General features: G+C 56.7%; 1 protein-coding gene across 9 annotated transcripts in view; it reads left to right on the top strand.

Annotated features, from left to right (window-relative positions):
• NEDD4L (NEDD4 like E3 ubiquitin protein ligase) overlaps window positions 1–10716 on the top strand; it is a 104624-nt gene extending 93908 nt beyond the window's left edge. For 8 of the 9 annotated variants that reach the window (XM_032095998.1, XM_032095997.1, XM_032095999.1 and 5 more), the window contains 13 exons: window positions 1031–1089; window positions 2400–2465; window positions 2938–3167; window positions 3840–3961; window positions 4354–4424; window positions 4528–4623; window positions 5638–5711; window positions 6718–6778; window positions 7079–7138; window positions 7485–7592; window positions 7909–8005; window positions 8284–8356; window positions 9327–10286. In XM_032095998.1, coding sequence (XP_031951889.1) covers window positions 1031–1089; window positions 2400–2465; window positions 2938–3167; window positions 3840–3961; window positions 4354–4424; window positions 4528–4623; window positions 5638–5711; window positions 6718–6778; window positions 7079–7138; window positions 7485–7592; window positions 7909–8005; window positions 8284–8356; window positions 9327–9429 — 1220 coding nt within the window. In that variant the 3' untranslated portion in view covers window positions 9430–10286. Of the gene's footprint in view, window positions 1–1030; window positions 1090–2399; window positions 2466–2937; window positions 3168–3839; window positions 3962–4353; window positions 4425–4527; window positions 4624–5637; window positions 5712–6717; window positions 6779–7078; window positions 7139–7484; window positions 7593–7908; window positions 8006–8283; window positions 8357–9326 lie in introns of all 9 variants that reach the window. The other variant, XM_032095991.1, reaches the window with a different exon arrangement.
• Window positions 10717–19597: the final 8881 nt, after the last annotated feature.

Here is a 19597-nt window from a genome sequence, read left to right as displayed (position 1 = left end):
CTCAGGCTGGCAGCCCTCCAGCATTCCCATAAGTGATAAATACCCTTAATGTGTGGAGATAAATAAAATAGTATTTTACTATTAAATTAACTAATAGATCAAATGTCTTGAAATGTGCTTGCAATCCTTTAGAATTTTCTCCAGTTAACATTTGCTGAATGACCCTTTTCAGATCCCAGTCTCTCTTAAACTAGGTTGGGATGCTCAAAACTTACAGGGCTTTTCCGGTTCTAGAAACATGGAAAATGCAATCTTGACTCCTGATACCCAGTTCCTAACCCAGAACAGTAAACAAACAGAGAGAGGGCAGGCCATGGCACCTTGCCATTGCAGGTGGCACTTGGGATGGGGTTTGGAGCATTGTCTTATTGTTGCAACACCATTGTTTTGTTGTGATTCCGTCGTGTTCAGAATCTTGGGAGGAGCAGCTGTCTGGAGGCAGGGAAGGGGAGTCCCACCATGGTCCTGTAGAACCTTTCCTGTCATCCTCCTGGTGCTCTTCAAAGCTGTAGATGGAAAGAACTGGGCTGTGTTGCGCCACTGCCAGCATCTCCATTGGTCATAACTGGGTGATCTCTTGCGCTAAAACAGGACAGTTCTGCCTCCCTTTACCTTCTCATTAAATCGGAGTATAGGAAAAATGTTATTCCCTCCAAATTTAAAAGTATGATACTTTAGCTGTCTGTGCAAAATTTCCAAACAGTAACTTACAGTGTCATTGCCAAAGTTTTGGGTTCCTTTACCTGCCAGGCCATGTATCTCCAATCCCAGCCCATGTTCAAATGAACATGTTCACTCACTCCTGCAGACATTGCCATCAAAGCAGTGCAAATTCCCTGGGTTCTGGGATAGTTCTGTGTTTTTGAGTGAATGTTTTCAACTAAACAGTGTGTTGGGGCTGGGGAGGATGAGGGGACACAAGCCTTTGCTAACCCTGACAGAGCTGTGCAGTGCTAGGGAGAAAAAACCAACAGAAATTCATAGTGTGGTACTAGAGAAGCCATGGGATCATTTCTTTTGTTATTTGCAGATAATAAAATTACCCAGTGGGAAGACCCCAGGCTGCAGAACCCAGCCATCACAGGCCCAGTAAGTACTGCTGTGGGATTTTCCATTAAATGCCCTGACTTGGGTACAGCTGGAACCACAGCAGGCCCTGCTTGCTCCCCGGATCAGGGATGGGCAGCCTGGGAAGCAGAAGCTCTGCTGGTCCACATCCTAAGTCAGAAGAAGTTGAGAATGTTGCACCACGTTCTGGGGAGCCTCCCAGATTGTTAAGGGTTTGGGGATGCCTATGGAGAAGTGCTCCTATTTACCCACTACCTGGGTCATTACTAACAGTAGGATTTTACTGAGCTGACACATTGTTCTATTCATTTTGGGATCTCTGGACAATAAAAAGCTGTTGACACTTGGGAGGAGAGAGGTGGGCCTATGTGGATTCAAAGTGTGAAAAAAAAAGACAAAAAGTGGATCTGTCAGTTTAAGAGACATAAAACTTCTTGCAGGTAAACAGAGATTTCAGAATATCAGCCTTAGAAAAAAATACACACCATTTTACTTCAGTATCAAATTTTAAAAACATCAAAGAGTGACTCTGACATTCTAATGCTGGTTTTGTGCTGAGTTATGCCAGTTTATGCCATTTTATGGTATTCTGAGTGATTAGACTTCCAATCCCAAGATGTTTCCTGGTGCCAAGAGTATCTTTTTATTCTGGGTAAATCCTCGGGACCTTTAAGAGTTTCAGGACACAGCAGATGAACCTGCTGCACGGTGTAATTCGAATTGCTTATTAATAATATCAATAATAGTCACTTGTTTGACCATGGTTGCTTTTGGAGGGATTTACCCATTTGTCAGGCATTTAAAACTGGAGATCCTCACAAACAGCACTGTGCAAAGTGTTAATAGGTCTCTCCCCAGAAATGCTGAGCATAAATGGGAGAGACTATTTGAGAAAGTTTGTTTGAAGGAAATGAGATGGTCATGGTCCCCTTGAGTGACTGACAGTGGTTTGTTTGTTGGTTTTTAAGGGAAAGCAGGAGCTAATCCATTTCACAGAAGCACTAAGGATTCATCTGAATGCTTTCAATAATAATATTTCTGGTACCATGACAAACAGAATTACTTAAATAGCATTTCACGTTGTGTTTAAATAAAGGAAACACGTAGAAAGATTATTTAATGGCTGTAGTAAAGTTATATTATCATCAGAGTAAAATGATGTCATTTTGTGGGATTTTTAAATCTCTCCTGGCTGCTCTCCATCATGGGTGGGTTTAAGGGAGCCCATGGCACAATGTGTGGGTAGCAGGGCTGTACGTTCCTTTTAAATACTGTGGGGTGTCAAACTGCTGAGTAGCTGGAATGATGTGTTCTCCTGCTGCTCCCAACAGGCAGTGCCGTACTCCAGGGAGTTCAAGCAGAAATACGACTATTTCCGCAAGAAGTTAAAGAAACCTGTGAGTAGAACCAGCACGGGGGGGCTGCAGGACACACCTGTCAGGTTACTCCATTGTGCTGCTCCTGAAGGGCTCAAGAAGGAACCAAAAACAAAAAGCAAAGTTTGAATTTGATGGATTTCTCAACAAAAAGCTTTTCTAAGTCTTTAAGACTCACATTTTTCTAGATGAATGCAAATGCCCTTAAAGCAGAGCACACTCAATTTTTATCCCTTTTTTTTGTTTGTTTGTTTGTTACTTTTCGTGTTGTTTTCATCAAATATTTACCATGGAAGTCTGCAGCACTGTTCTGGAAGTGGCCCAGTTCCCCCCATGCTCTCAACCTGTGGACTGAGAGAGCACTGGGAAATAAAAACATGGGGAACGGGAACACCAGGTGTCTGATCTGTCATTGAGCTGTTACCAGTCAGCAGTTCGCCCAAACACTTATTTCTTGAGACTAACAAGGATAATCTAATCTTCTTTGACACAGGCTGACATACCCAACAGATTTGAGATGAAATTACACAGAAATAACATTTTTGAGGAGTCCTACAGAAGAATCATGTCCGTGAAGAGACCTGATGTACTAAAAGCCAGGCTCTGGATTGAATTTGAGTCAGAAAAAGGACTTGACTATGGAGGTGTGGCCAGAGAGTGGTTTTTTCTCTTGTCCAAGGAGATGTTTAACCCTTACTATGGTCTCTTTGAATACTCAGCAACGTAAGTGTCCATTAAATATTTCTATTCTCAAGGGATATACATTACATTTTGCATGAGAGGCAAAGTTGCTCTGGGCAGAGGTAGCTCCTCCTTCCCAGGGTGCCCTGGGCAGCACCACTGCCCTGTTCCTTCTGCCCTTCAGAGAGCCTTTGGAATGGTCCTTGAGAGCCTAGAAAACATTTCCATTGCTCAGACAATATCCAGGGCAGCAAAACTGCAGTTTTTGAGGCCAGTAATGGTGAAGGGACCAATGTCACAGAAAAGCCTCTTTCCTCTGCTGCCCAGAGTTCCAGTGCTGCTGTAGAGCAAGCTTGAATGCAGCTGCTTGTTCACACTGCAGGAGTTCCCTAGCAGTGGCCTCCCAGAACTTTAAACTGGGGGCTGCCCACCTTTAAAATCTTGGAGCAATCCGTTAGTGCAAGGGAGAGAGGGTGTCTCTTGCTCACAGTGGGTTTGGTTTCCTGCTGCGTCAGCCCTCAGTGGCTCTGTGGTGGGAGCACCAGGCTTAGCCCCTCTGGGGGGTGTGGGACAGACTGGAAAGAACTTGGACACAGCCCCATGACACTATTGAAGGGAAATGCCCCAAAGCTCAAGTTACTTACTAACATATCTGAGTATCTGCTTATTTGAAGACTTGGTTCTTTAGCTATTTTTTTTCTTTCCCCAAAAAAGGGACAACTATACACTTCAGATTAATCCTAATTCAGGTCTCTGTAACGAAGACCATCTGTCGTACTTCACGTTCATTGGCCGGGTGGCCGGCCTGGCTGTGTACCACGGGAAGCTGCTGGACGGTGAGTCCTGCTCCTGCCCTGCTGCTGCCACTGGGCTTTGGGGAGGGAAATGCACCTGCTTTAGAGCCCCAGGTTCTGGGGACAGTCTGGGACTAGACCTGTTGGGAATTGAATGGTGATTCTTAAAATGGGATAGTGTCCTGAGCTCAGTTCCCCATCTTTTGGCTCTCTCTGCCATTGTTAGGGTGGTCAGTGGAATGTGGTATTTAGTGGATAACTGTTGAAAGTGAAAAATGGGACTTTCTGTAGCTAAATAAACCTGAGCTGCTGTGATGCTGTTGCAGTTGCAGGGCTGTTACAGTCAGGAGTTAACAGGAAATGCTAGGGGTGGTGCCCTCGAGCAGTTGTGCAGGTGCAGGGCAAGGCAGGTAACGTTTTCCTCTCCCTCACAGGCTTCTTCATCAGACCTTTCTACAAGATGATGCTGGGGAAGCCCATAACTCTCAAAGACATGGAGTCAGTGGTAAGACCCCATTTAACCCATGCCAGTGCTTGCAGGCCCTTGGGTTTCTAGAACTCTGCACTAATTGCCCCTTTTCAAACTGCCTAATTGTGATCTACCCTAGGATAGCGAATACTACAACTCTTTGAAGTGGATCCTGGAAAACGACCCTACGGAGCTGGATCTCATGTTTTGCATAGATGAGGAAAACTTTGGACAGGTATGTAAAGGTTATTTACATCTTAGGACTGCTTGTTGCCAACAAATACCTCAGTACTGAGCAGTCTCGTGGTGGTGAATGTCACTGATCAGCCTTCACCTCTCTGTGTTTTCAGCTGGGACTGGGGGTGTCACATTGCTGTCAGGGAGCTGTGACATCTCTGGGACAAGCTGGATGTGCAGCTGAGTAAAATACTTGCAATGAGGAGGAATAAAGGTGTCCCACAGTCCAGCTGGAAGATGGTCAGAGCCCAGGGACTGTTTGGGTTTCTGAGGTTGCAGGGAGGTGCTCTCTGCAGTGCCTGTCGCAGAGGCAGCTGGTACGACAGGGGGAAGCGGTCAGGTTTAAAAGGGTCACAGTCTATGGGTATCTTTCTCCATTACAAATGAAAATGTTGTAGACATTAAATTAAATTAATTTGCTTAGAGGCTTTTATGGTCTTCTTTAGCATTTTCCCTTTGTTTACTTCTGAGATTTGTTTACTAGATCCTGGCTCCAGTTACAACTGGACCTGGGGATTACGGGGCCTTTCATAAAAACTGACTCAAACATTTCAAACCATGCACTCAATGTCCTGTCAAAAACATTCTGATCCACTTTCCAGTGCTTACTGCCTTTTTCCTGAAGCAACATAAGGTTATGGATTACATGGAGAACTAGGGAGAGTATTGAAGCCACAGGATGGAGAGGTTTTGTAATACACTGGTTAGGTTTTGGGCAATTTCAATATGTGATTTAACTTATTATAAATAATAACTATTATAATTTTGTATATATAATGTACATATTTTTATAAACATATAACATATCTATAAATAATAATTATAATAAAATTATTAGTAAATAGCCAGCCTCTCTGCCAGTTTTCCCTTCTGTCAGTGCCACTTTGTTCAAAAGTGTAAATCAATTTACTAATGATTTCCTGATACTGCTTGCAAAACGCTGCTCAGGGAGAGTGGGTTCTGGGAGAAAGATGTCCTCAAATAACAGGTTTTTTGGTCTTCCAAAATACAGACATATCAAGTGGACCTGAAGCCCAATGGGTCTGAAATCATGGTAACGAATGAAAACAAGCGGGAATACATTGAGTAAGTATCATTGTGAAATATGCATGGGAGTAAGGAAGAGCAGTTGTACTTACAATTGACCCTGCTGCAATTCCTGTAGTGTGTACTGCACAAGAGCATCAGGGATCGTTGGAAAAAAAAATCTTACTGTTAACATTGTTTATATCCAGTCAGATACAAGAACAAAGAGTAAATTAAATTACATGCTTGATTTTCCTGAAATTCCCCCCATGGAAATGTGCTTCTCCAACAAATGGCTCAAGCTCAGATGAGCCAGAAGGTGCTCTCCAGCCTGGCCTTCATCCCATTGTCCTCCTCTGCCAGTCACAGACCAGAGCCAGGATTCCAGTGCCAGTGTTCCTACCAAAAATTGGCCAAATCTGAAATTAGGCTTAATTTTCAGCTTTCTCAGTTTTTCTGCCTACCAGGATGTAAAATGCATAATTCAATTATACCTGCTGGCGTTTTTCATCAGAGCCTTTTCCAAGATGAAAGGCATTAAAATTGCTACATTCGTGTAAATTGAGAATTCATTTCCAATGCCTGGACCTGGACCAATTCCATGCCTGGAATTGATTTTTTATGCCTGCACCTGTGAGGTGTTTGTGCTGTGGGTGGCTGGTACTGAAAGCAAGGTGTCCCTTCGATGCTGCAGTTTATTTATTTATTTAGATACGAGGTGCTGTGTCCTGACAGCTCTCCTCAGAGCTTGTAGACTTTTCTGGGAATTGTTAATTACTCAGTGTTCTGGGAAGAATAAAATGTCTGGTCACTTCGGTACCTACAGGAGTGAAAATATTCCCACTGTGATTCGGTCATAGCCACTGGGGTTTTTGGTTATTTCTTCAAAATTCCATCAGTCACCAGCCAATAAATTGGAACACTGGCAAAAGCTGCTCAGTTTCCTGAACTTGCTGAAGTTGCAAATGACAAACTGAAAGCACTGGGATTGCTGAAACCTCTGAACACTTGGCTGAGACCTGCTAATGAGTTTGTGTTTCTGATGGGGTTTTGTTTCTCTCTGCAGCCTGGTCATCCAGTGGCGGTTTGTAAACAGAGTGCAGAAGCAAATGAATGCCTTTCTGGAGGTGAGGCTCTTTAGCTTCTTTCTTTCACAAAAATAGGGATTTTTTTTCTACTACAGGTTTCTTACCCACTGGTGTCTGTGTGAAGGGAGCAGGGGAGCTTGGCAGGGAATGCAAATGGAATACTTACGTTTTATGATTTTACAGTTTTATCTTGTGTAAGAATGTATCATCTTTCCCTTATGAGAATAAGGTCATTCTCTTTCATGTTTAATTATTTGAGCTTGAAGTAATTTGGTCATGGATGTTTTTAATTAGGATTTATGTGGGATGAGAGTTTTAACTTGCTGTTCTTCTTTGCAGGGATTCACAGAACTGCTTCCTATTGATCTGATTAAAATTTTTGATGAAAATGAACTGGAGGTGAGTCAATTTGGTGCCCCAAGCTGACAATTCCCTGACAGATGTGCCATGTTCTGGGTTCTTCAATCATCCATCCCTCTCCCTGAGAGAATGTGCAGACACAGCTGCCTTGCTCAGAGTTGGAAATTAGATGTTTCTTCCTAATTAATAAATCTATTCATGACATGCAAAGAACTGCACTTACTCAGGGAGGTGGTTGGGGGTGTACCTGTGAAAGCTCCGAATCTCCACTGTGTGTGCATAAATGACTGAAGGTCAGAGCCCTGAGGAGCAGTGACACCTTGTTACCCTGAGAGTGCAGGGAACCACACCCTCATTAACATCTCGCTGTTCTGTTTACCTGCAGTTACTGATGTGTGGCCTTGGTGACGTCGATGTCAATGATTGGAGACAACACACCATCTATAAAAATGGTTACTGCCCAAATCATCCTGTTATCCAGTGGTTCTGGAAGGTAAGACTGGGCACCACCTCTGACTGAGGGTGAAAGTTACTGCCCTGTTTTGCAATAATTTTTTTTCATGAAAACTTCTAAGAATGGGGGGGGTTGTGCTGGGGGGCAGGACTTGTTCCCACCTCACTCAGGCCAAGGGCAGGTATAGCTCCTGCCAGAGCAGCCCACAAATGGGACCTGGAGCAGAGAGAATCCATTGTGTCCTGAGGGTTGGCTCATACAAAAGGTGCTTCATGTTGGCTTTGGGCTGCTCTTTAGCCCTGCCCATCCAGGCCAGGGTAGGAGGATGAGGCTGATGGTGTCCATTTTCCAACAGGCTGTTCTGCTGATGGATGCTGAGAAACGGATCCGGCTCCTGCAGTTTGTGACCGGGACGTCACGTGTGCCTATGAATGGATTTGCTGAACTTTATGGTGAGCTGCTTGTGGCACAATGGGAATTCCAGCCAACCTCTGACCCCCACGTAGTACTGAGTTTTAAATGCTGATGTCTGAGCTCACTTCCTTGGCATTACACAAGCTCTGAAACCAACTCACTGGGCTTGGAAAGAAAGAACCATGTTCCTGTTGCTTTAATGTACCTGTAACAGGTGAAAAATCCAGCCACAATTGATGCCAACATTTCATGTTAAAAATAACGTTTAGGCAGTGTCCAGCAATTTCTGTTTCATACGCTGTTCATTTTCACACAGGTTCAAATGGTCCTCAGCTGTTTACAATAGAGCAGTGGGGAAGTCCTGATAAGCTGCCCCGAGCTCACACCTGGTAAGTCACCAAGGCATAAATTCCAGAGCTACTCCTGCCAGAAGGGCCATGCTGCTGACCATGCTCAGGTCTGCATCAAACAGCATTTGATCCTGTAGGTCCCCAGTGCCTTCACAAACTGAGAAACTGAAGGATATTGTTTAATTCCCCACATCCTAGTAAGTGGATGTAATGAACTACAGCAAGTCAGACATCATCAAACAGCCATAGAAAGCCCATAAATCATTGGAAAATTCAAATCAAATGTAAGGTTATAAGATAATTTAACCCTGGATTATAGATTTTTGCAAACATTGAAAGCATTCAGTACAAATCTGTCTTGCTCTGTTACATTTCAGGAATGTGGCTTTTTAAAGAAAAACTGTGCTGAGTTGGAAAACTATTTTGTTGACTATCAGTACAGACTGGTGATCTTTCTCTGTGAAACTAATCATTCTATAGAGTAATGAGCTTTAATAAAAAAACCAAACCTGAAAACAAAAGCACAAAACCCCCCACCAAACACAAACACAACAACACTACCCTGAACACACTCCAAAATCAACCCATCCTCTTTGGGTTCCAATTCTCTGCTAGCTTTTACCTTTGGAAGACTTTCTCTTGGATGTTTAATCTTCTTTCCCCGCAGAGAGCAAAGCCTCTGTCCTCTAAATCCAGAATATCTTTGCTGAGCCTCAAGAAATCAGTCTTTTGACAAAGATTGTTTTCCATCATCTAACACAGTGAGGGGCTTTCTGTTGGCTTTTTTCCTGTCCTAAGTGATTTTTACCAAATTCCTGCTTCCACCTTTGCAAAGGAAGGCAACACAGTTACTGGAGAGCTCACCTTGGGCAGGTGTGAGGTGTGCGGGGAACACTGTGGACCACAAGCTGCATTCTTAATCAAGACCCCAATTATTTAACCTTTTCTAGTCCTTTAAAACTCTGTTTTTCCATGGATTATCAAGTGACTCTTTCCTTGTCCCTTCTAGCTTTAACCGCCTAGACTTACCTCTGTATGAATCTTTCGAGGATCTGCGGGAGAAGCTCCTCATGGCCGTGGAGAATGCCCAGGGGTTTGAAGGGGTGGATTAACTTTGCGGCACCCGTTCCCTCTCCAAGCACATTCTGCTGGCTTTGGCACCTGCCTGAGGGACTCCAAGGGACTGTGGCAGAGCAGTTGCCCGGCGCTGGGCTCTGGAGCAGACCCTGGCAGCGCAGAGGCCGAGCCCCGAGGCCAGGACTGTCACCTGGGGTGGCCTTGCTGATGTTCCCACAGCAGCTGAGAACTGATCACGTTTCAGCAGGACTTACTCTATTTATGTTGTGCCTCTGTAGGCAAAACCCTTAATAAATATTTTACACAATTTCTAATGACAATGAATGGAATTAATCATTTTACAGGTGTAGTATTACAACTCATGTTTACTTCTTAATTGATTTAGACATTTTCAGATTTTATTTCATTACAAATTAAATATCATATACTTGGAAAAATGAGCATTTTTCTGAATTTCATACCAGACTTTTTTTTCAAAGCACGTTGAGCCTTGTTTTCCTAAGCCATTAGGAGAGTAGGAAAAAGCTCTGTTGGAAGCTTTCTCTCCACAAGCTGTCTCTCGAAAGCAACTCTCTTCATTAAGCACATCACTATTGTTCTGTATCCAGAAATATGGGCTGGATGTTGCATTTCTGTATAAGTACTAGAAGAATGTCAAGGCACAGGAGAGCCCTGACACAGCATGTCCAGATCTCTGTTCTACCGAAACTGCCTCATTACTGCCAAGCTGTACATGTGCTACAAAGCATCTGGGCTGGGGCTGGCATTAAGCCTTTTAGGAGAACGTGCTGAACCCTGTCATTCTCTCTGTACAGTGATTTGTTTTCCATCCTTTCCTCATTCCTGTTTGCGATGGAGGCGTTCTGAATGAAATCTGGCACTCTGGAACACAGCTCTGTTCTGGCTCCTGTTTGTGTGCACTTGCTAATGAACCTAATTAACACTGGGGTTGTTCATTTCTAACTGCACCGACTCTAAAGGCACTTTCTGTACCACCAGGAAGGTAGACCTGGTTTGAGCATAAACATTAACGGGATTTTACTCCTTCCCACTGCACATGTCCTTCTGGTGCAAGATCTGTCCCCTGGTGAATTTGGCTTCTGCTGTGTAAAAGAAAACCCAACCAGCTCTAGACCTGAGCCTGCAGACATGTTCCTCAGCAATTTATTTCTGTGATTTCTTTTTTACTAGCTCACAAAGATTTATTTAAAATACACTGCTATCTAATCCATTTTGTTACCTATGACATGTTGCATGCCTAAACTATAATGTCTGAGTTGCGTCTGTTTTGTGGCGGATTAAAGGTGACAGATTTGTGCTTGCCCCAGTGCAGTGACATGGTGACAGCACTGCTGGAGCAGGGTTGGTTCCACTGACCCGCAGCTCTGCCCTGGCCTGTTCCCCAGCATCCACGCAAAGTGACAGCACTTGCCAAAACAAACTTGCATCTCACTGCCAACAGTTTTTGAGCCCTGCCCTTACCTTTGCGTCCAGCCTGTGTCCAGCCACACTGCAGAGTCTTGGGTACGGGAACACCCAGCTGGGAAGAAGCCTTACTGCCAGTAACATTCAGCAGTTATGGTGTCTGAGGAAGATTAGGATAGTACTTCAATGCAGTTCAAGATTCCTTTTCTATTAGATATGTTCGCTGACATTCCTGCCTGACCTTTTCCATCTGAAGAGAAAGCTGGAACGCAAGACAGTGGCTGGCATCAGAGTAGACAGGGAACGCTAGACTGACGGCTTTGGGGAGAGAATAGATAAATCCAGGTATTCCCACTAACCTGTACACTAAGCACAGCTGATTCTAACATGGAATGCCTTGAGAGAAGTGTCATACTCCAAAATTAGTTTTATCTTCTCCGGGAGGATTTTTGGTGAAGTCTGATGCCACTCATAAGAACATAGGGACGGCTGGGCCTGTTCTCGCTGAGAACCGCCCCAGCCCAGCCCCGACCTCCCCCGGGAACCTCCCAGTGTGATGTGGGGAAAGCCGGAGCCCCGGCGGTGTCGGGCGGTGCTTGTGAACTGCATGGGGGGACCCGCCGAGCGGGTCCGGCCCCGTGGGGGCGCATCCAGGGAGGGGGCGCCGCGCTCCGGCCCTCTGGGCTTTATTCTCCGGCGCCCCGAAGCCCCGCGGCTGCGGGGGAAAGAAGGAGAGTGGGGATGGAGGACAGGAATAGCGGGGCAGAGGGGCGGGTCGCAGTGTGCAGGGGAGAGGGGGCAGGTGGAGGTGTTGCGGGGGAGGAAGGAAGGGCGAAGGAAGGAGGGGGAGGATTGAAGGCAAGTGGGGGGGAACGGGGGGGAAAAGGGGGAAGGTGGCGGGGAAGGGGAGCAGGGAGAGGGGGCAGGAAAGGTGGAGAGGGAGAATTAAGGGCAAATGGAGCAGAAGGTCAGGGTGCGAATGGAAGCAGGGAGAGGTTGGGTGGGGGGGGAAGGAAGGGTGGAAGGAGGAGGGGGAGGATTGAAGGCAGGTGCGGGGAAATAGGCTGGGGGAGAAGGGGAGAAGGGGAGCAGGGAGAGGGGGCAAGGGGGCACCAGGCCGGGGGGGGGAAGGAGGGCAAGGGAGGGGGGGTTGCAGGAGGAGGGTGCGGAAGAGGAGGAAGGAAGGGGAGAAAGGAGAGGTATAGCGGAAGAGAAGTAAAGTACAGAAGAAAAGACGTACAGAAGAAGAGAAGTATAGAAGAAAAGGGATATCGAGGAAGAGAGATCTCGAGCCCGGCCCGGCCGCAGCCGCCCGCACCGAGCGCCCTGGGGCAAATGGCGCCGGGGGCCAATTCCCGGGGCTTAAATCCCCTCGGCCCCGCCCCGCGCAGCCGCTCTGGGGCCCCGCGCACCTGTGCAGGTCCCGCCCGTCACACCTGTGCCGGCCCCGCCCCGCCCCGCCCCGCCCCGCCCCGCCCCGCAATCCCGGCGGATCCGCGCTCGCTCCGCTTTGTGCGGTGGATGCTTATCTCGGGCTGCGGCGGGACCGTCGCAGCCGGAGCAGGAGGGGTAGCGCCGGGCTCGGCCCATCCCCGTCCCCATCCCTCCTCGGTTCTGCGCGCCCGGGGCGGGGGTCGGGGTGGGGCCGGGACTCTGGGGCGGGGTCCCGGAGGGTCCCGGGGGCGGGTCCCCGGGCTACACGGGGCGGGGCCCCGGCTGGTACCGGGGCGGGTCCTGAGCGGTACCGGGGCGGGTCCCGGAGAGTCCCAGGGGGCAGGTCCCGGCCGATACCGGGGGCGGCCCGGAGGGGCCGGGGGTGGGGCCGGGCGGAGCCGGGGGCGCGGCTTCAGGGGCGGGGCCCGGGACCGGCTTCAGGTGCGCGGGGCGGGCCCGGCTCAGGTGCGCGGGGCCCCAGGGCGGCTGCGCGGGGCGGGGCCGAGGTGATTTAATCCCCGGTAAGCGCCTCGCCGGCCATTTGCTCACTCCGGGCACGGTGAGGGCAGGAGCTCGCTGTGCGAGCTCCGCAGGTGAGACGCGGGGGCTTCGGCCTCCCCTCCTGTCCCGTCCCCCCCCCTTCCTCCTCCGCCCCGTATTCCCCTTCTTTCTCCCCCTTTCCCCTCTCCTCTCCTGTCCCAAACCCGACCGCCCCACACTCCTTCCTCTCCTGTCCCTACCCCGCTACCCCGTTCTATTCCCCCTCTCCCCCTCCTCTGTCCACCCTCCCTCTACCCCCCACCTGGCCTTTCCCTTCCCCTCCCGCTTCCCTCCGCACTCCGACCCCCCCTCCCTACCCCTTCTCATTCCCCCCCTTCCCCCCACAACTCTCCTCTCTCCCCGTCCTCCCCTCCCCTTCTTTCCCCCGCAGCCGCGGGGCTTCGGGGCGCCGGAGAATAAAGCCCAGAGGGCCGGAGCGCGGCGCCCCCTCCCTGGATGCGCCCCCACGGGGCCGGACCCGCTCGGCGGGTCCCCCCATGCAGTTCACAAGCACCGCCCGACACCGCCGGGGCTCCGGCTTTCCCCACATCACACTGGGGGGTTCCCGGGGGAGGTCGGGGCTGGGCTGGGGGCGTTAGGGGGGGGGGTGGGTTAGGGAGGGCCCCCTCCGGAGGAGGGGGTCCCTTGGGGGGGGGGGGCCCGGGCGGACCCTCTCCGGAGGAGGGGGTCCGGGGGAAGGGCGGGGCGGCGGGGGGCCCGCCCCCCCGCCAGGCCCCCCCCCCGCCGCCGGACCCCCACTTCCGGCCGGGGTCTGCCCCGGCCGCCTCCCCGGGACCCCCTCCTCCGGACCGGGGCCCCCGGGGGGGGGGGGGGGGGGGGGGGGGGGGGGGGGGGGGAAACTGGGGCGGGGTCGTCCGTTTGGTCATTTCTATGTTCGCGCTGCTGAGTGACGTGACCCCCTCTGCTTCCCACCCCACCCCACCCGCCCCCCCCCTCCCCCCCGGGGGCCCCGGTCCGGGGGAGGGGGTCCCGGGGAGGGGGCCGGGGCGGACCCCGTCCAGAGGAGGGGGTCCGGAGGAGGGGGTCCGGAGGAGGGGGCGGGGACTGGAGGGGGGAGGTCCCCCCGCCGCCCCGCCCCGCCCCCGGACCCCCTCCTCCGGAGAGGGTCCGCCCTGGCCCCCCCCCAGGGACCCCCTCCTCCGGAGGGGGCCCTCCCTAACCCACCCCCCCCCCCCTAACGCCCCCAGCCCAGCCCCGACCTCCCCCGGGAACCCCCCAGTGTGATGTGGGGAAAGCCGGAGCCCCGGCGGTGTCGGGCGGTGCTTGTGAACTGCATGGGGGGACCCGCCGAGCGGGTCCGGCCCCGTGGGGGCGCATCCAGGGAGGGGGCGCCGCGCTCCGGCCCTCTGGGCTTTATTCTCCGGCGCCCCGAAGCCCCGCGGCTGCGGGGGAAAGAAGGAGAGTGGGGATGGAGGACAGGAATAGCGGGGCAGAGGGGCGGGTCGCAGTGTGCAGGGGAGAGGGGGCAGGTGGAGGTGTTGCGGGGGAGGAAGGAAGGGTGAAGGAAGGAGGGGGAGGATTGAAGGCAAGTGGGGGGGAACGGGGGGGAAAAGGGGGAAGGTGGCGGGGAAGGGGAGCAGTGAGAGGGGGCAGGAAAGGTGGAGAGGGAGAATTAAGGGCAAATGGAGCAGAAGGTCAGGGTGCGAATGGAAGCAGGGAGAGGTTGGGTGGGGGGGGAAGGAAGGGTGGAAGGAGGAGGGGGAGGATTGAAGGCAGGTGCGGGGAAATAGGCTGGGGGAGAAGGGGAGAAGGGGAGCAGGGAGAGGGGGCAAGGGGGCACCAGGCCGGGGGGGGGAAGGAGGGCAAGGGAGGGGGGGGTTGCAGGAGGAGGGTGCGGAAGAGGAGGAAGGAAGGGGAGAAAGGAGAGGTATAGCGGAAGAGAAGTAAAGTACAGAAGAAAAGACGTACAGAAGAAAAGTATAGAAGAAAAGGGATATCGAGGAAGAGAGATCTCGAGCCCGGCCCGGCCCGGCCGCAGCCGCCCGCACCGAGCGCCCTGCGGCAAATGGCGCCGGGGGCCAATTCCCGGGGCTTAAATCCCCTCGGCCCCGCCCCGCGCAGCCGCTCTGGGGCCCCGCGCACCTGTGCAGGTCCCGCCCGTCACACCTGTGCCGGCCCCGCCCCGCCCCGCCCCGCCCCGCCCCGAAATCCCGGCGGATCCGCGCTCGCTCCGCTTTGTGCGGTGGATGCTTATCTCGGGCTGCGGCGGGACCGTCGCAGCCGGAGCAGGAGGGGTAGCGCCGGGCTCGGCCCATCCCCGTCCCCATCCCTCCTCGGTTCTGCGCGCCCGGGGCGGGGGTCGGGGTGGGGCCGGGACTCTGGGGCGGGGTCCCGGAGGGTCCCGGGGGCGGGTCCCCGGGCTACACGGGGCGGGGCCCCGGCTGGTACCGGGGCGGGTCCTGAGCGGTACCGGGGCGGGTCCCGGAGAGTCCCAGGGGGCAGGTCCCGGCCGATACCGGGGGCGGCCCGGAGGGGCCGGGGGTGGGGCCGGGCGGAGCCGGGGGCGCGGCTTCAGGGGCGGGGCCCGGGACCGGCTTCAGGTGCGCGGGGCGGGCCCGGCTCAGGTGCGCGGGGCCCCAGGGCGGCTGCGCGGGGCGGGGCCGAGGTGATTTAATCCCCGGTAAGCGCCTCGCCGGCCATTTGCTCACTCCGGGCACGGTGAGGGCAGGAGCTCGCTGTGCGAGCTCCGCAGGTGAGACGCGGGGGCTTCGGCCTCCCCTCCTGTCCCGTCCCCCCCCCTTCCTCCTCCGCCCCGTATTCCCCTTCTTTCTCCCCCTTTCCCCTCTCCTCTCCTGTCCCAAACCCGACCGCCCCACACTCCTTCCTCTCCTGTCCCTACCCCGCTACCCCGTTCTATTCCCCCTCTCCCCCTCCTCTGTCCACCCTCCCTCTACCCCCCACCTGGCCTTTCCCTTCCCCTCCCGCTTCCCTCCGCACTCCGACCCCCCCTCCCTACCCCTTCTCATTCCCCCCCTTCCCCCCACAACTCTCCTCTCTCCCCGTCCTCCCCTCCCCTTCTTTCCCCCGCAGCCGCGGGGCTTCGGGGCGCCGGAGAATAAAGCCCAGAGGGCCGGAGCGCGGCGCCCCCTCCCTGGATGCGCCCCCACGGGGCCGGACCCGCTCGGCGGGTCCCCCCATGCAGTTCACAAGCACCGCCCGACACCGCCGGGGCTCCGGCTTTCCCCACATCACACTGGGGGGTTCCCGGGGGAGGTCGGGGCTGGGCTGGGGGCGTTTGGGGGGGGGGTGGGTTAGGGAGGGCCCCCTCCGGAGGAGGGGGTCCCTTGGGGGGGGGGGCCAGGGCGGACCCTCTCCGGAGGAGGGGGTCCGGGGGAAGGGCGGGGCGGCGGGGGGACCTCCCCCCTCCAGTCCCCGCCCCCTCCTCCGGACCCCCTCTTCCGGACGGGGTCTGCCCCGGCCGCCTCCCCGGGACCCCCTCCTCCGGACCGGGGCCCCCGGGAGGGAGGGAGGGGGGGGAGGCGGGTGGGGGGAAACTGGGGCGGGGTCGTCCGTTTGGTCATTTCTATGTTCGCGCTGCTGAGTGACGTGACCCCCTCTGCTTCCCACCCCACCCCACCCGCCCCCCCCCCTCCCCCCCCGGGGGCCCCGGTCCGGGGGAGGGGGTCCCGGGGAGGGGGCCGGGGCGGACCCCGTCCAGAGGAGGGGGTCCGGAGGAGGGGGCGGGGACTGGAGGGGGGAGGTCCCCCCGCCGCCCCGCCCCGCCCCCGGACCCCCTCCTCCGGAGAGGGTCCGCCCTGGCCCCCCCCCAGGGACCCCCTCCTCCGGAGGGGGCCCTCCCTAACCCACCCCCCCCCCCTAACGCCCCCAGCCCAGCCCCGACCTCCCCCGGGAACCCCCCAGTGTGATGTGGGGAAAGCCGGAGCCCCGGCGGTGTCGGGCGGTGCTTGTGAACTGCATGGGGGGACCCGCCGAGCGGGTCCGGCCCCGTGGGGGCGCATCCAGGGAGGGGGCGCCGCGCTCCGGCCCTCTGGGCTTTATTCTCCGGCGCCCCGAAGCCCCGCGGCTGCGGGGGAAAGAAGGAGAGTGGGGATGGAGGACAGGAATAGCGGGGCAGAGGGGCGGGTCGCAGTGTGCAGGGGAGAGGGGGCAGGTGGAGGTGTTGCGGGGGAGGAAGGAAGGGTGAAGGAAGGAGGGGGAGGATTGAAGGCAAGTGGGGGGGAACGGGGGGGAAAAGGGGGAAGGTGGCGGGGAAGGGGAGCAGGGAGAGGGGGCAGGAAAGGTGGAGAGGGAGAATTAAGGGCAAATGGAGCAGAAGGTCAGGGTGCGAATGGAAGCAGGGAGAGGTTGGGTGGGGGGGGAAGGAAGGGTGGAAGGAGGAGGGGGAGGATTGAAGGCAGGTGCGGGGAAATAGGCTGGGGGAGAAGGGGAGAAGGGGAGCAGGGAGAGGGGGCAAGGGGGCACCAGGCCGGGGGGGGGAAGGAGGGCAAGGGAGGGGGGGGTGCAGGAGGAGGGTGCGGAAGAGGAGGAAGGAAGGGGAGAAAGGAGAGGTATAGCGGAAGAGAAGTAAAGTACAGAAGAAAAGACGTACAGAAGAAGAGAAGTATAGAAGAAAAGGGATATCGAGGAAGAGAGATCTCGAGCCCGGCCCGGCCCGGCCGCAGCCGCCCGCACCGAGCGCCCTGCGGCAAATGGCGCCGGGGGCCAATTCCCGGGGCTTAAATCCCCTCGGCCCCGCCCCGCGCAGCCGCTCTGGGGCCCCGCGCACCTGTGCAGGTCCCGCCCGTCACACCTGTGCCGGCCCCGCCCCGCCCCGCCCCGCCCCGCCCCGAAATCCCGGCGGATCCGCGCTCGCTCCGCTTTGTGCGGTGGATGCTTATCTCGGGCTGCGGCGGGACCGTCGCAGCCGGAGCAGGAGGGGTAGCGCCGGGCTCGGCCCATCCCCGTCCCCATCCCTCCTCGGTTCTGCGCGCCCGGGGCGGGGGTCGGGGTGGGGCCGGGACTCTGGGGCGGGGTCCCGGAGGGTCCCGGGGGCGGGTCCCCGGGCTACACGGGGCGGGGCCCCGGCTGGCACCGGGGCGGGTCCTGAGCGGTACCGGGGCGGGTCCCGGAGAGTCCCAGGGGGCAGGTCCCGGCCGATACCGGGGGCGGCCCGGAGGGGCCGGGGGTGGGGCCGGGCGGAGCCGGGGGCGCGGCTTCAGGGGCGGGGCCCGGGACCGGCTTCAGGTGCGCGGGGCGGGCCCGGCTCAGGTGCGCGGGGCCCCAGGGCGGCTGCGCGGGGCGGGGCCGAGGTGATTTAATCCCCGGTAAGCGCCTCGCCGGCCATTTGCTCACTCCGGGCACGGTGAGGGCAGGAGCTCGCTGTGCGAGCTCCGCAGGTGAGACGCGGGGGCTTCGGCCTCCCCTCCTGTCCCGTCCCCCCCCCTTCCTCCTCCGCCCCGTATTCCCCTTCTTTCTCCCCCTTTCCCCTCTCCTCTCCTGTCCCAAACCCGACCGCCCCACACTCCTTCCTCTCCTGTCCCTACCCCGCTACCCCGTTCTATTCCCCCTCTCCCCCTCCTCTGTCCACCCTCCCTCTACCCCCCACCTGGCCTTTCCCTTCCCCTCCCGCTTCCCTCCGCACTCCGACCCCCCCTCCCTACCCCTTCTCATTCCCCCCCTTCCCCCCACAACTCTCCTCTCTCCCCGTCCTCCCCTCCCCTTCTTTCCCCCGCAGCCGCGGGGCTTCGGGGCGCCGGAGAATAAAGCCCAGAGGGCCGGAGCGCGGCGCCCCCTCCCTGGATGCGCCCCCACGGGGCCGGACCCGCTCGGCGGGTCCCCCCATGCAGTTCACAAGCACCGCCCGACACCGCCGGGGCTCCGGCTTTCCCCACATCACACTGGGGGGTTCCCGGGGGAGGTCGGGGCTGGGCTGGGGGCGTTGGGGGGGGGTGGGTTAGGGAGGGCCCCCTCCGGAGGAGGGGGTCCCTTGGGGGGGGGGGCCAGGGCGGACCCTCTCCGGAGGAGGGGGTCCGGGGGAAGGGCGGGGCGGCGGGGGGACCACCCCCCTCCAGTCCCCGCCCCCTCCTCCGGACCCCCTCTTCCGGACGGGGTCTGCCCCGGCCGCCTCCCCGGGACCCCCTCCTCCGGACCGGGGCCCCCGGGAGGGAGGGAGGGGGGGGAGGCGGGTGGGGGGAAACTGGGGCGGGGTCGTCCGTTTGGTCATTTCTATGTTCGCGCTGCTGAGTGACGTGACCCCCTCCGCTTCCCACCCCACCCCACCCGCCCCCCCCACCCCACCCGCCCCCCCCACCCCACCCGCCCCCCCCCTCCCCCCCGGGGGCCCCGGTCCGGGGGAGGGGGTCCCGGGGAGGGGGCCGGGGCGGACCCCGTCCGGAGGAGGGGGTCCGGAGGAGGGGGCGGGGACTGGAGGGGGGAGGTCCCCCCGCCGCCCCGCCCCGCCCCCGGCCCCCCTCCTCCGGAGAGGGTCCGCCCGGGCCCCCCCCCAGGGACCCCCTCCTCCGGAGGGGGCCCTCCCTAACCCCCCCCCCCCCCCCCTAACGCCCCCAGCCCAGCCCCGACCTCCCCCGGGAACCCCCCAGTGTGATGTGGGGAAAGCCGGAGCCCCGGCGGTGTCGGGCGGTGCTTGTGAACTGCATGGGGGGACCCGCCGAGCGGGTCCGGCCCCGTGGGGGCGCATCCAGGGAGGGGGCGCCGCGCTCCGGCCCTCTGGGCTTTATTCTCCGGCGCCCCGAAGCCCCGCGGCTGCGGGGGAAAGAAGGAGAGTGGGGATGGAGGACAGGAATAGCGGGGCAGAGGGGCGGGTCGCAGTGTGCAGGGGAGAGG

This window comes from Corvus moneduloides, chromosome Z (genome assembly GCF_009650955.1).
Source record: "Corvus moneduloides isolate bCorMon1 chromosome Z, bCorMon1.pri, whole genome shotgun sequence".
NCBI classification, from domain to species: domain Eukaryota; kingdom Metazoa; phylum Chordata; class Aves; order Passeriformes; family Corvidae; genus Corvus; species Corvus moneduloides.
This window is presented reverse-complemented; position numbering and strand designations above follow the sequence as displayed.